The sequence below is a fragment of the Monodon monoceros genome, unplaced genomic scaffold (assembly GCF_005190385.1).
Source record: "Monodon monoceros isolate NGI ecotype Baffin Bay Population unplaced genomic scaffold, NGI_Narwhal_1 Super_Scaffold_7, whole genome shotgun sequence".
Classification (NCBI taxonomy): Eukaryota; Metazoa; Chordata; class Mammalia; order Artiodactyla; family Monodontidae; genus Monodon; species Monodon monoceros.
In genome coordinates, this window is record NW_021703784.1 from 101500292 (window position 1) to 101515826 (window position 15535).

The 15535-nt window shown below is 48.8% G+C and overlaps 1 protein-coding gene across 2 annotated transcripts in view; it reads left to right on the forward strand.

The window, feature by feature from the left end:
- Positions 1-15535, forward strand: part of LOC114886753 (RNA-binding protein 14) — a 16044-nt gene continuing 509 nt past the window's right edge. Inside the window, exons 1-3 of one of the 2 annotated variants that reach the window (XM_029207685.1) lie at positions 1-470; positions 6061-7525; positions 8302-9185. In XM_029207685.1, coding sequence (XP_029063518.1) covers positions 134-470; positions 6061-7525; positions 8302-8509 — 2010 coding nt within the window. In that variant the 5' untranslated portion in view covers positions 1-133 and the 3' untranslated portion in view covers positions 8510-9185. Of the gene's footprint in view, positions 471-6060; positions 7526-8301; positions 9186-15535 lie in introns of those variants that run through there. The other variant, XM_029207686.1, reaches the window with a different exon arrangement.

Sequence of the window (15535 nt, forward strand, 5' to 3'; positions counted from 1 at the left end):
TAGGTCAGAGCGCCTGCGCGGCGGGGTTCTCGGTCGCCAGCCATTCCTGGGGAGGACTGCCGGTGGGTCAGACGTTTCGCCTGTCGCTGGAGGAGAGGTCCAGGCTCTCCGGAAAGGCGGCTGCGGCGGCAAAATGAAGATATTCGTGGGAAACGTCGATGGGGCGGATACGACGCCGGAGGAGCTGGCAGCTCTCTTTGCGCCCTACGGCACGGTCATGAGCTGCGCCGTCATGAAACAGTTCGCCTTCGTGCACATGCGCGAGAACGCGGGCGCGCTGCGCGCCATCGAGGCCCTGCATGGCCACGAGCTGCGGCCGGGGCGCGCGCTCGTGGTGGAGATGTCGCGCCCACGGCCTCTTAACACTTGGAAGATATTCGTGGGCAATGTATCGGCTGCGTGCACGAGCCAGGAATTGCGCAGCCTCTTCGAGCGCCGCGGACGCGTCATCGAGTGTGACGTGGTGAAAGGTAACGTGGAGGCGGGCGCGGGCGCGCTCGGGGCACTCTGCTTGTTAGCCACGCCCCTTTCCCGGGGGTCGGTCACTGCGCGGTTGGCGGTGGGGGCTGGGAGAAGTCCGCGGGAGTGAGGCCGGAGGTGTTGGGGGCGCGTTGGGTAGAGCCACCCTCCTCCCGTGCGGTCCAGGCACCATTAACCAAATGGGAGGAAGCGGCTCTGGGTGGGTGCGGCGGCCACTGCGAGCCGAGCTACGGGGCCGGGGACGCGCCTGAGAGACTTGGGAGGGTACCGGGGGCGCGCCTTCCACTGGGCTCCTGGGCCTGGCACCGAACGGAATTGGGAAGTGACGGGCACAAGCCGGATCATGGAGCGGGGAAGATTTCGCCACTTCCCCACTTCCTCTTCAGAAGTCTGTCAGAGCAAGGGAAAAGGGAAAAGGTGGGGGCTGAATCCCACCCCCCCCCAAGGCCACCGTCGTGTTCCCTCTCGATGAATGCTCCCGAGCGGAAGGTAACGGGGCCCTTGGAAGTTTCTTGGGCTGGGATCTTTTAGTATTGTGTGGCGTGGGTCTATTGATGGGTATAGTTACTTGTGGGTACAGGAGGGGCCCCTTCCTAACCACTTTGGCCTTTCAGTATTGTTAGGTGGGTTAGGCGTGGCAATTCTGTGCTTTCCAACTCCCTCAAACTTTTTTTTTTTCCCTTTGGGATCGATTTTACATCTATAAACTGGAAACCCCGACTTTTCGCATGGGGACGAAGGCTTGTTTTATGAAACGGCCTCTTCTGAGCAGCTAACTCGTCAAGCCGGTGCCCTAGGGTGGTATCCTTTTAGAAACTTGGTGATTTTGCAAGGGGGCACACTCTGAGGGGGACCTGGGGACTTAATAGTCATCTTTGCTTGAGTAGTCTAATTGTCAGGGTAGATCCCTAGTTTGCCTTCGAGAAGAATATATCACTATAATTTAGGCCTGACCTCCTTTTTGGGACTTAGTTGACTTTTTTCATAGTCTGGGTTCTTATCCCTAAGCTCTTTTTCTTTTTTGTTGGCAAGATTTGGAGGTATAGCCCTTGTGTATGTGGCCAGTTTCTGTTCCACTTGGGAACAGATCAGAGTTAACTTTGCCTTGCTATCTTCAGGGATGCAACCTGGGAGTGAGTATCTGATCCCTTGATCCTGGTGTTGGATTCATAGCTGCTCATACCCTGTGTGAGAAGTTTTGAGGATAGTAAATACATTTGGGAGCAGGTGCTTATTCATTTCCACCAAGATACATCTTTTGGGTCATTCCTTATCCTCTCCGTAACTGGGGGAAGTGTGAGGGTTGCAGTCTCCACCACTAGGAGTAATTCCTTCTTCTGCATTAATACTGCATTTTGTTTTCCTCAACTCAGGCTATGCAAATTCATGACTATCGGAATCAGGCTTTCCTGCTGGGTGCTCTGATGAGGCAGGCTGTATGGTGCATGAATTTTTGCTTTTATTTAGAGTGAAAGAGTGGGAAGGGCATCAGATTGGGCCCCTGGCCAGGAAATGTATATGACTCATTATGAGAGTTCTGTGTTTGACCTATTACATTTTTTTGTGTGGTTCTCAGACAGGGTGGCTACTAGATTGGGAGTCTAGAAACTTGCATCTGAGGGGACAGTCTCTATGGAACTCATTGGTCAAGAAGCCTCCTTTGGGTTGGTAGAGAAAGCTAAAAATTTGCCTGAATTTGCTTGGGACTGACACCAAGTGACAGTGGGGGGGGTAGAGTGAAGTGTGTAACTGCATGTGGTTTTTAGAACTCTTGACTGTTTCTTTGTGAGAGTTCGAGTGAAAGTTTTGTGCATTTTGTCCCTTTGTGAACATTTGATTGGCAGAGATGCACTGATTTCCTTAGGGAGTGGTGGTTAGCTGTTGTTTGTAGTTATGCTGATATGTAAGAGAGTGCCTGATAATATTTTGAGGTAAGGGACTGTGGTAAAGATTTGAGGATCATATTCTCCACTGATGCCTTTCTAGTTGGAGTGAAGGAAAATGAAGTTTTTAAGTTGGGAATGTAGTAGAAGAGACTTGGCTCTGGCTCTATAAATAGCTTACTTATTTCTTGCTCTGGGAATGGGCACTTGATTGAGTCATCTTGTGTTGGTTGTCAGGTCTTTGAAAAGCACAGAAGCTTGGCATTGCACAGGACAGCCAGTTCCGTTTTATTTCACAGGGGGAATAACGTAGTTGCTTGGTTCCAGGAGCTTAGATGTGATTTGTAGAGTAAAAATTTCCATAGCAACAGCAGATTGTAACCACTCTCCACAGCTACATTCTGTTGGGTGTTCAAGGATGAAGTTTGAGAGTTGCTGACAGCTTTAGGAACCATTTAGATTCCATGAGAAGTCTGAAGGGCAGAATAGGAAACTGTTTCCTCTCCTTTGTTGTGGGTGGCCATTCTTTCCTCCTACATACAGCTCTGTAGTTTCAAATTAGAATTTTTTACTCTTCTGAGAATAGGAAAACTCATTTTTCTGGATTCTCTTAACTTTGGTACTGGAGGAATTGTGAAGTCACCAGACCATTAGGATAGCTCTGTAAATCATTGCCTGCTAGTCCCTTTAAATGCGATGGATTTCCTTCAGGGGACACCGTTTCCTTGAACTACCTATCCAGGCAGGTGGGTCCCTGGAGTTTTCTAGATCTTTGGTTTTTCTTTATTGTCCTAGGAGTAGTTAGGTTCCTGGGCATCTTTGGAAGGGCTGGGTCAGGGTTTAGCTGCTCACTGTGATAAGTGTTAGTTAGCCCTCATGTGATGGAGTCAGCTGGACAACCTATTCGCACTTCCCTCCAGTATCAGGCTTAGAAACTCTCTGATATAAATTGGATATAATTGTATCTGATGGCTTTCTTTTTATCAGCTATATAGCTTATCTGTGTGGTCAATTGAATTGTACACATGAAATCTCAATTTTCAAGTTTCACAAGTTGGTCTCTTAATAAAACCCAGCTAAGTAGGGAGTAGATAATGTGACATCCTATTGCTCTTGTAAACCCATTGAAAGTTTTTGTTGGGTGTTTTTTCCTAGCTTATTCCAGCCCTAGGAATTTGTGGATAGGTTAACCAGGAATATAGTATGGTTCCTTAATATTCCCTCATAGTGCCTGAAAGTTTTTTAATTCCCTTTAATCTGCCTACACTCTTGCTTTCTGCTTGCCATTGCATTCTCCTGGTGGTAGGGTCAGCTCAGCCTTTGCTTTTAAAGAGATCTGGGACCACCAGCATTGATTTTTAGCTCACTGTACCCAAACTGGAGGTGAGAGATGAGAGGACAGTTTTGGTGCCCTGTGGCTAGGCCGAAAGGAACGCTTTTCGCCTTTCGCAATTGGAAGAATCAGGTTCTGGCCATAGGGGTGTAAAGACAGTTGTGATAGTTCATTTTGTTCCTTTATCATCTCTGGCTAGTTCCAAATTTGCATTTACAGGTGACATTGTATCTCTTGTGTTTTATTAGAGATGAAAGATCATATCTGTAGGGAACTAAGCCTGTGGTTATTCCTAGGCTTGAATAATTATCATGATTTTTATCATTATATAGCTGTTTATACTTTACAAGGCTTTTTTTTTTTTTTTTGGTGGTACGCGGGCCTCTCACTGTTGTGGCCTCTCCCGTTGCGGAGCACAGGCTCTGGACGCGCAGGCTCAGCGGCCATGGCTCACCGGCCCAGCCGCTCCGCGGCATGTGGGATCTTCCCGGACCGGGGCACGAACCCGTGTCCCCTGCATCAGCAGGCGGACTCACAACCACTGCGCCACCAGGGAAGCCCTACAAGGCATTTTTGTCATCTCATTTGAATCTTCTAACTCTGAGGTGGGTAGGACAGATTGTCAGATGGAGAAATAAATTGTAAGTTCCATAAGAACTTACAGCAAGTCAGTGAACTGGATCTTCAGCTGAGGCATTTTAGTGCCTAGCCCCAGGATTCCTTTTGCTATACCACACTTCTGACTTCTACCTGTTGATTATTTTTATTCTTATTTGTATGAGAGTCACGTTGGTGGCTTACATCCAGGAAAATGGCTTGCTTTATAGGAACAGCTAGAGAGGGCATCCCAGTATGAAAGTTTCTAGAAATTAGGACACTTGTTTAGAGGCCATTTAAAAGGATTTCTTATCAAGAATGGAACCTTAGTAATTTCATCTAGGTAATTCATTTCCTAAAGTGATGTGAGAGAGATGGGGTCCTGGTGCTTGGACTTTAAAAGTAGCCACAGGTCCAGATGGGGTTAAGTGCATGGCCTTACTTACCACCAGCATGACCTTTTTCATTGTTCTTCAGATTCTGCTTGCACCATCGTGGTTTGTGAGTTTGGATGTGAACAAGAATTTCTTCCTATTACTTCCTTTCCTAAAGTTTTCTTGTTCTATATGGTAGATGAGTAGGACTTTGAGATCAACATCCTGTCTTAGAGGTTTTCCTACCACAGCTCATTTAGAACTGAATGAGGACCTGAGGGGTAACCTGCTTAGCAGAGCCTGCTAGTTGCGGTAATTGCAGCTTCTTGCTGTGAAGCTGAGAAACCAAATCTTTTCTGTGAACAGAAGCCCAAGGGGTAAGGAATACTTCTGTCTCTTGATGAGTAACCTCTGATGTAATGTAGACTGGGGGGGGGGGGGTGTGTGTGTGTGTGTGTGTGTGTGTGTGTGTATGTGCGCGCGCGCCTTGGGCCTGAACTCAGCCAGGAGGCTCAGTTTCCATTCTCACATCTTATTGGCTTACGTGGGGTCCAGCTTTTCCCCTTCTAAGCTTAAATGTCTAGTCTTAATACACAATCCTGCCTTACACATTGACTTCTCAGGGGTAGACTGGTGTAGTGAAGAGGCATGGAGAGCTGGGATTCTGTTTCTGGGTCTGACACATGGTTTTGTCGCAAGCCGTATAAATTCTCTGAGTGTGTTTGCCCACCTGTAAAATGGGGATAATGATCCTTTGCTCTGCCTGCCTCCTGGGATTGTTGTGAGGCCCAAATGAGGTCCTGTGCATGGAAGTGCTTTGAAAACCGGGAAGTACCGTGGGAAAAGGGGAGGTCGTACTGGAGGAATTTCATGGACTGTGCATTGCAGTGTAGCTCTCCTGCCTTAATTGGACCCTGGGCTGAGACATGGGTCATTCCAAGACATAAGTGGTCATTTTCAGTGTTTGAGAGTTAAGCCTCAAAGGTGAACAGTAGTGTTTGGTAATCTTGGGATAGACAATACTGAATAATTGAGTGATCCAGGAATGCTTTCTGCTTTTTGTCTGCTCGTTTATACTTACAGGAGATGTGAAGATTTTTATCCTGTGTTGCTGTTCATCTTTGCTCTTTCTTCTCTCACCAGGAAGTTGGGTGAGGTGGCAGGGGGAATGGGGAGAATGGGAAGAAAGCCATAGACAAAGCTGCCTGCTTGGGACAGTCAGAAGCTTTGTTATATGGGAGCTACATTTTATGACCTACTCCTGGAGAGGAGGGTTTGGAGGCCTGGAGGTAGCTGGCAACAGCTGGGTGCTGTTGGTGTGTCCAGTTTGGGACCCATCAGGTAGCATGCCCTGCCCCCCTAATTGCTAACCCTCTGTCTGCTGCTTTATCAGACTACGCGTTTGTTCACATGGAGAAGGAAGCAGATGCCAAAGCCGCCATCGCGCAGCTCAACGGCAAAGAAGTGAAGGGCAAGCGCATCAACGTGGAACTCTCAACCAAGGGTCAGAAGAAGGGGCCTGGCCTGGCTATCCAGTCTGGGGACAAGACCAAGAAACCAGGGGCTGGGGATACGGCATTCCCCGGAACTGGTGGCTTCTCTGCCACCTTCGACTACCAGCAGGCTTTTGGCAACAGCACTGGTGGCTTTGATGGGCAAGCCCGTCAGCCCACACCACCCTTCTTTGGTCGCGACCGCAGCCCCCTGCGCCGTTCACCTCCCCGAGCCTCGTATGTGGCTCCTCTGACGGCCCAGCCAGCCACCTACCGGGCCCAGCCCTCAGTGTCACTGGGCGCTGCCTACAGGGCCCAGCCGTCTGCCTCTTTGGGTGTCGGTTATCGGACTCAGCCCATGACAGCCCAGGCAGCCTCTTACCGCGCTCAGCCCTCTGTTTCCCTTGGGGCCCCATACAGGGGCCAGCTGGCTAGCCCTAGCTCCCAGTCTGCCGCAGCTTCCTCGCTTGGTCCATATGGTGGAGCCCAGCCCTCGGCCTCGGCCCTCTCCTCCTATGGGGGTCAGCCAGCTGCGGCTTCTTCGCTCAACTCCTATGGGGCTCAGGGCTCCTCCCTTGCCTCCTATGGTAACCAGCCATCCTCTTATGGGGCGCAGGCTGCCTCTTCCTATGGGGTTCGTGCGGCTGCCTCCTCCTACAACACCCAGGGAGCAGCTTCCTCCCTAGGCTCCTATGGGGCCCAGGCAGCCTCCTATGGGGCCCAGTCTGCAGCCTCTTCACTAGCTTATGGGGCCCAGGCAGCTTCTTACAGTGCCCAGCCTTCGGCCTCTTATAATGCCCAGTCTGCCCCATACGCCGCACAACAGGCTGCTTCCTATTCTTCCCAACCTGCTGCCTATGTGGCACAGCCAGCTACAGCTGCTGCTTACGCTGGCCAGCCAGCTGCGTATGCTGCACAAGCCACTACCCCAATGGCTGGCTCCTATGGGGCCCAGCCAGTTGTTCAGACCCAGCTGAATAGTTACGGAGCTCAAGCATCAATGGGCCTGTCAGGCTCGTATGGGGCTCAGTCAGCTGCTGCGGCCACTGGCTCCTATGGTGCTGCAGCTGCCTACGGGGCCCAACCTTCTGCCACCCTGGCAGCTCCTTACCGCACTCAATCGTCAGCCTCATTGGCTGCTTCCTATGCTGCACAGCAGCATCCTCAGGCTGCTGCCTCCTACCGTGGCCAGCCGGGCAATGCCTACGATGGGGCAGGTCAGCCGTCTGCAGCCTACCTGTCCATGTCCCAGGGGGCCGTTGCCAACGCCAACAGCACCCCGCCGCCCTATGAGCGTACGCGCCTCTCCCCACCCCGGGCCAGCTACGACGATCCGTACAAAAAGGCTGTCGCCATGTCGAAAAGGTACTGTATGCCCCCCCGCCTCTGCCCCCAGCTGGGGCTCAGGGCAAGGGGCTGAGGTTGGCATGGGAGGGAAACTGGAGCCATCGGCCCCTCCCTTGGTCTTCTCTACTCCTGTGGGATGTCCAGAAGCTGAGGGGGGTGATGTCTGTGAACTTTCCTGGTCACGAGGGTTCAGGTGGAGCATAGTGCTCAGACTGGGGTGGTACCAGCTAGTCAGGCTGGGAAAAGTGTCACCTGTCAAGGCTAGCCCAAGTGCTATTGGAGCTACTGCCTGCAAGATTGTGGCCCATAGTCTTTCCCACTGTCTGAAGGATCCTTAAGCCTGTTACGTGGTTGTCCTGGCCTCTGGTGGGGGTGGGTTTGAAAGAGTAGTCCCTTTGGCAGTCACTGGCTGCAGGCAGGGTGTATGTGGTGCGTCCACTCTTTGGGAAGTTGGGGACCTTGCTTTCGTCCGCCGTTCTGTTGGTAAACAACCAAGGTCTTTCTCTGCAGGGCCCAAGGGTGGGGATAGTTTGTCTGTGGTTTGGGAATGCAGACCAGAATCCACCTTGGCCAGTTCAGAAGGGAGGTCTTCAGTGGTGGGCTTGGTTTCCCACTGAGTTGGACCAGGCTTGAATTCTTGCCCTGGATAGGGTGTTGAGCCTTCTGACAAAATCTTGTTTGTTGGAGACCAATCTGATTACACCCTCCCTATCCCCATTGGCATCTCCCCCGTGCCCACCTGGAGCCCTCCCCTCAATTGTCTCATTCACCAACTGTCTTCTTCTCTCGACTAGGTATGGTTCCGACCGGCGTTTAGCCGAGCTCTCTGATTACCGCCGTTTATCAGAGTCGCAGCTTTCGTTCCGCCGCTCGCCGACAAAGTCCTCGCTGGATTACCGTCGCCTGCCCGATGCCCATTCCGATTACGCACGCTATTCGGGCTCCTATAATGATTACCTGCGGGCAGCTCAGATGCACTCTGGCTACCAGCGCCGCATGTAGGGCCATCCTGGGACAGGGCTCCACAGGGAGGGAAGGAGAGGAGAGGTGGGGTAGGGTGCAGACCCAGGTTGTAACCACTGGCCCATACCTCTCCTGTTTGCGGTTTTTCATCCCCTCTACCATGTGGGCCTTCCCCAGGAGACGATCCTTTTGAGTGTTCGGCAGTAACCTACTTTATTCCTTCGCCTCAGCAGCAAATCTTGCTACTGGCTCTAGATCTGCGGTTCCCCTCTCCCCTGCCTCCCATCTCCCCAGGATGGGAATTTCTTTTATGTTTTTATTTTTTTCCTGGCTCCCTTTTATTTTTGTGCGCGATATTTAAGGTCGTCTGGATGGGGAAGCAACCTGCAGCTGAGGTCGGCGGCGCCTTTTTCTTTTTAGATGTGAGGGAGGCCAGGAAAGGGTTAGCTTAACCATTTCCTATGCGCCAAGCTGTGCCAGTTGTCCAGGGGGCCCTGACTTTGTCCCTCTGTAGACTGTGTTGAGACTGAGTTCCTGTTGGGACAGTTGGTTGGTATATGTCCAGATCCCTCCTGACCCCTGATGTTCTAGCTGATGCTGTGCGGCACAGTCCACTTCCCCATCTCCCCAAGTAGGTGGTGTTAGAAAACCTTAATTTTTTTTTCCCTTTTGTATGGACTACAAATAAAACTTGGGGCGATTTGCAGTTTGGAAACCTGGTTGTCATTGTCTTGATTGCACTCAGTTTCAGAGAAGCCAGTTTGACATCCAGGAAGACATGACAACTAAAGGCAGGGTGGCCAGAGAACCCAGGGCAGATGAGGAAAGGGGTTTGAATGTAGGAATTAGAATGATTTCCCTGCTGCCAGAGGGATTTAACCCATCGTCGTTCTGCTAGTCTGCCATCTTTAGGACTGGAGAGTCTGGCCCAAGTTGCTTCAGCTTGAGTTAATCACACCAAAGCGCAGTAACTTTACTGCCCATTTTCCTCGCCTGTGCTTGGCTATTTTCCTTGACTTGTCTCCAGTTCAGGAAAATCCTGAGCTCCAGCAGGGTGGTTCTGGGGTTTGGCTTCTCAAGTGAGAAGTGGGGAATGGGTGGCTTTGGTGCTTATGAGGCTAGTAGGTCCTTCAGGCAGTGGGCTCCAGTAAGTACTGGGGCTGGGACAGCTACTGGGAAGGAGCCAGTAGTTGGGGTGGGGGGGTCATGTCACTGTCTGGTAATGCCCTGTGGTTGGGACAGTTGGAAGCTGGTATGGGGGATTCTGGCTATAGACCTGGTATTTCGCACGTCGAACATCAGCACAGAGTGTCCTTCCTGCGTCCTGCCAACCCCTGTCATAGTCACCTGAGACTCAAATTGCCTATCTTCACTTGTTAGGGTTTCCAGATGTTTTCTTGTTGGGTTTATATTTGAAGGTGTTATGATAGACTCTGGGAAGGGGGTGAGGTGCAAGCATAACCAAATAGGGAAGCTGGGATAGGCTGAGGAATTGATTGTTTATACTTTCATTCTGGGACTAGGGGTTCAGAGGACCTGGGCACAAAATAAGACAATTCCAGCCATGGACAAGACAGAGGCTTGGGCTTTATGATGGGTGAATGAAAGACTGGTTGGGTAGGGTGGTGACAGGAAACTGACTGACATTCCTTTGGGAAAGGGGGCTTTATAAATTTGATTTGGGAGTCTGTTGGGGCAGGGTGATTTTGGGGTGTGTGTGTATCAGTCAAATGGACTTCAGGTGGGTTCTCTTCTGCTTCCTTCACTGGTTTCTTGTGAACTTCCCTGTGACAGAGTAGTTTGCCCCAGGTGTTCTCTTCCCTCTGCCCACTGGGCAAAAGCATATGGTTTTTGTTTAACTGTGAGCTCCTATTTGTGGATGCAAACTGGGGGTAATCTCAGGGGTACTGAGGCCATAGTGCTCTTCCTTGCTTTTCTTTCTTCTCACTTCTTTGCCTTCAGGTGCTTTGCTGCTCCTTTTCATTTGTTTGCAGGACTGTGAGGAGGGCGAATTTGATAGGTTTTTTGTCACTTTTCTGCAGTGAGGGTGGGGTAATCTCAGGGCCAAGCTAACAGGCTTAGCTCTGGTTATTTCCCTGGAAAATCAAGGGTTGGTTAATTGTAGTGCTGTGATTGTGGCCTGCGTATTTGTAATTACTTCTTTGTCAGTGGCTTTCTGTCATCTTTCTCTCCAGTGAGGGTTCTGCCACTGTCCCAATCCCATGGTTCCTATGAAACCATTAGGACATGGTTCCTAATGTGCTCTCGGGGCCAGTGCTGATATTTCTTTATTGCAGCCCAAGTTCTTCAGACTGACCTGGCCTAGATGATCACTCTGCTTATTATCTTTAGGTCCTGATGCCCTTGTTGCCTCCGCTGCCAGGCTTCTCATTTAAGCTAGAAGGAGCTAAAGCTAAATCATTTGTCATTTTCCTCTTTCTTGCAGATTGTTTTAAAATTCCCTCCCTCTGTAAATTATGCCACCTGTGTTAATCCTATAGCCCATTCTTCATACTTTGCTTTTTGTGGATTTCTGATTTCCAGGGTCCTATAACTCGGAGACGGTTGGGTTGAGTGAATGGGAGGATAGACATTTAATGTGTGCTTTGGGAGAGGTGGGTGGGAATATGCGCTCCCAGTGTCCTTCAGATCTTTGCTCTTCTGATCTATCACCTCTATAACTTGACCTTCATTGGAGAAGCTTTAGATGGTTTATTCCTGGAACAAGACTATGTAAAGGCTTCTCCCCTCTACAGCCTCTTCTCTCCTGCGGTTTGGACCTTGTTTCAGATTCTGTCTGGGGTAGGCCTGGGGCCCCATCCCTTGTGCTGGAGGTAACGGGACTATCACTGAGTGGTCAGCCTCCATGGGTAGGCTGCCTTTGTAGTCATGCCCATCAGTTAAGCTCTGCCAAAGTCTGTGCGCAGACTGTTGGTTCTGCAGTCATTTTGTCCTATCAAGTCAAGTAAGTTGACTATAATGTGGGATGACTAAGGTCATAATGAAACTTAATTTCCTAGATTTATGGACTAGTATGTAATGTAATAGGAGTTTGGGTGATAAAGAAGATAAGGTGGATATGATAGGTGGAAAATTCTTATTCACCTAAATTCTATAGGAACCTTTAAAAAGATCATAAAGGGTAGAATCTAGTTTTCCAGGAAGAAAAAGTTATTAATAAATGATTTCAAGTCTAGCTGTAAATCATTAGAAATATTGTGTGTCTGTAGTGCTGGAAATAGTGTTCAGGTAGCTGAGCCCTTGGGCTGACCTTGGGAAATCGATAGTGGGGGTGGGTGCAGGACCTACCTCGATGAACTAGTTACAGTTAATAAGCAATGCTAGGGAAGTGACAGGTAAGGAAGGAGAGGATGGGGCAGCCCCACTAGAGAAAACTGTGGAGATGGGATTTGTTTGATTTGAAAACTGACTTGGCACAGAGAGAATTACTGAGGGTGCTGGCTCTAAAATCAGGCTTCCCGAGTTTGAATCCCGGTTCTGCCACTCATCTGGGTGATCTTGGACATGTCAGGAATTCTACCTAAGTTTTTTCATCGGTAAGATAGGGAAAATAGTTAACACCTATTTAACACATGCTAAGCATTGTTAAAAGTGCTTTTCATATATTTTATTTTACCTTCATTGCAACTCAAATGTATTAGGTACTTTTTTTTTTTTTTTTTTTTGCGGTACGCGGGCCTCTCACTGTTGTGGCCTCTCCCGTTGTGGAGCACAGGCTCTGGACGCGCAGGCTCAGCGGCCGTGGCTCACGGGCCTAGCTGCTCCGCGGCATGTGGGATCTTCCCGGACCGGGGCACGAACCCGTGTCCCCTGCATCGGCAGGCGGACTCTCAACCACTGCGCCACCAGGGAAGCCTGTATTAGGTACTTTTAAACCTATTTTGGAAATTGAGGCTAGGTTAAGTAACTTCTGAAGATCACATGGCTAGAAAGTAGAGGATCAAGGAATTGAACCAGCCATTTTGAACCATCCAGGACTGTTGGAGCAAATAACATGTAGCAAGTGTAGAGCCTCATATATAGTCACTGCTCATTAAATGCTAGCCATCTCAGAAATAAGAAGTTAGAACATTCTGGGGAGATTGGGACTGCGTAGGGTAGCACACAGCTGAGCAAAGGACTTTGGGTGTAGGTGTGAGTACAGCACGTATGAGTAACAGTGAAGAAGGGGGATTTCTGTAATGAGTGGTACCTAGGTGTGATGTAGGCCACTGGACCATACCAATTTTGGCCACCACCAGTGTCAGACAATACCGTTGTGTCCTGAGGGTCAGATTCCCCTAGGTATGGAGAAGAAAGGTATGGAGTAGGGGCCCTGCACAGACATTAAGGGGAGGCTTAGAGTGTGTAGTTGGCAGTGGGATTGGAGGCTTAGGAAGCTTGCTGACTGGCCTAGTGGCTCCCTCTGAACATCCCTGGAGATTACTGGTTTTTAATTTGAGCCCTTATTATACCAGTAACTCATTTCTGGATTAGGAGCCAGAGTTATTAGGTATATAAGTTGTATACATTCCTAAGACTGTGAAAGGGTTTGAAACAAATACATTGCTTATTCACATTTGAGTGGTCTACACTGACAACAGTGTTTCCCCCTGAATTTGGATTTGTTCCTCATTTCCCTTTCAAGAGTCCAGGCTCCAGCCTCTTTCATCTCTTCAAGATGTGGAGCCAGAACATACTTAAGCTTGGCTCTGACAGAAAGGCTAGATGACTTTGGACAAGTTGCTTTATCTTTTAATTTAAAGGCTTGGTAACCTGATCAGAAGAATCACCAAAGTGGCCGTTTTCAGTGTTCCAGACAAAGTGCTTTTAAAACATCCGATTCTCTGTAGTTGGTGTGGTAAACCAGATATCCTTAATTTAAAAACCTTTAATTTTTAAGTATTTTGGTAAAATACAGTTGGGTAAATGAACATCAGTATGGAGACACTGGAGCTACAAATCTCCCTACCTAAAGCTTCATTTTGCAGCATTTGTCAAACGTAATCCTGGTGATCAGAAGCTGTAGCATAAGTTACCCCTGGCTTTTGGGCTTTTTATGTTTGAGGGAGACTGGAAAGTATACTAGGTGATAAGAGCAAAAGGGCTTGTTTTTAGTACTAAGTGTCCATGTTCTTAAGCTGATACTGACTGCAAATCCAAAGTCATTTCTCTCCTCTTGGTTATCAAGATTTTAACTCATGCTTTATCTGTTTGTTAAGTTAGTCAACAAATATTTGAGTGCTTACCACGTGCCAGGGGCAGTTTTAACACAGGGTAATAGTAGACAACAAGAAAAGGTCCTTGCCCCTGTAGAACAAGTATTTGCTGGGGGCAGGGGGTGGGAGGGAGTAAGAAAATGAACGAATAGGATTTCAAGTGGTGGTAAGTATTTGGAAAAACAACATGGAGTCATGGGATAGAGTTCCAAGGTGTAGTGTTGGAGTGGGGGGCTGTGTTTAGATGGGGTGGCCAGCGAAGGACCTGGAGAAAGAACATTTCAGTCTGAATGAGCTTGGGACAAAGGGGCCAGTGTGCTGGAGCATAGTTGGGGTGGGGTGTGTTAGGGATGGGGGTGGGAGAATTGTTACAGAGGTTGGGGGATTCTGGCAACAACCAGATTGGGTAGTGTGAATTGAAACTTTTCCAGTTGCCGTGGGTTTTAATTTAAAAAGCAGGGGAATGATTTAATGTGGTTTACTCAGTTGGATGAGCTTGCAAAATGAAACAAATATAACTGGACCTAGAGGGCTTTCAGAAGGTAAACCAAGAATAATTAGATCAGGGGGTGGGTGTGGGTGGTGGTCTGCAAACTGGCCTGAACTGTGATCCCGAGAAGATTTCTATTCCCAGTTTTTCCCCTTTGGACTTGGAGAGATTCCTAGTTTCATAGAGTAAGCTGATCTCATATGCTTTGGTATTTTGGAAGAAAGTTTTATCTCCAAGGCTATTAGGACAAAAATTTTGGAAGATCAAACGAAGGAGCTGAAAGGATTTCTATACCAGATGTGTTTCCAAACCTGCGCACATGGAGTTGTGACCACCTCCCGATGCAGGGCCCCTCCAGAGGGCACACTTGCAGCTAACATGCAGTTGGTTTTCTTCATCACTGATCCTTTGGCCTTTATTCAGAGCCGCAGTGTCAGCATCAGGATCCACAATGAAAACGGACCAAGATTAGTGACCACTACATTTGTAAATGTGACATTTTTAGATTCCTGCCTTTTCCCACCCTAGAATAAATTATTGACCAATTCCCCACCGTTTGATTTCTGAGTCACGTCAGGTTTTAAAATCTATTTCCATAACTTTGACTTCACCTTTCTCTTTATGATCCCCACCCCTTTTGGGGGGGCTGCTTTGAACGGTAGTGTGTTCTGCTTTTGTCATCTTCACTTCCTGATGATCGCTTTCCTCACTGCTTTTATCATGTTTTAAGTTCTTCCATCCCCCTTTTTAAACTCCCTCTTCAAAAGCTGCCTTCCTTGTTCAGTGAATTATGGGATTATGTGAAGAAGCCAAAGGATGATAAAAAAAATGTGATGAGGGAAGCCGGACCCTCTGGAGAATGCTGTTTTGATTGTATTTTGCTTATAGCTGGTTGTGACTTAGGCTCTTCCCTGTAAGGTCGGTTCTAGGAGTTTAAACCTACAGCTCTGGCTGATGGCGCCCAATAAAATAAAACAAAAAACTTTGCTGCTCTAGTTTTTTCTCAGGGCGGGGTGGGGGTGTATGCGCAATCTCCACGGTCACACAGAGAAGCCTTTTCTTCATCTTGGACCCCGGGAGGCTGGTTCCTCCAAGGAACTTGTCTCTTCGGCGCCTCCTGAGAAATGCAGCCCTCAACCGAGCCGACGTCGGGGCCTTTATACCCTAATTGAAGCTGAGCCCATTAACTGTTTTCAGAGTTCCTTTCACCACCTATGAAAGTAGTTTCAATGTGGGGGTAGCTCCGAGACTCCCAGGGCGCCAGTGCGGATTCTTGGCCAAAGGAGGAGGTTGGTTTCTTCAGGTGGGAAGCTTTGCTATTTTTCTTACCTGGCTTCTGGGTCTGCGTAAGCTACC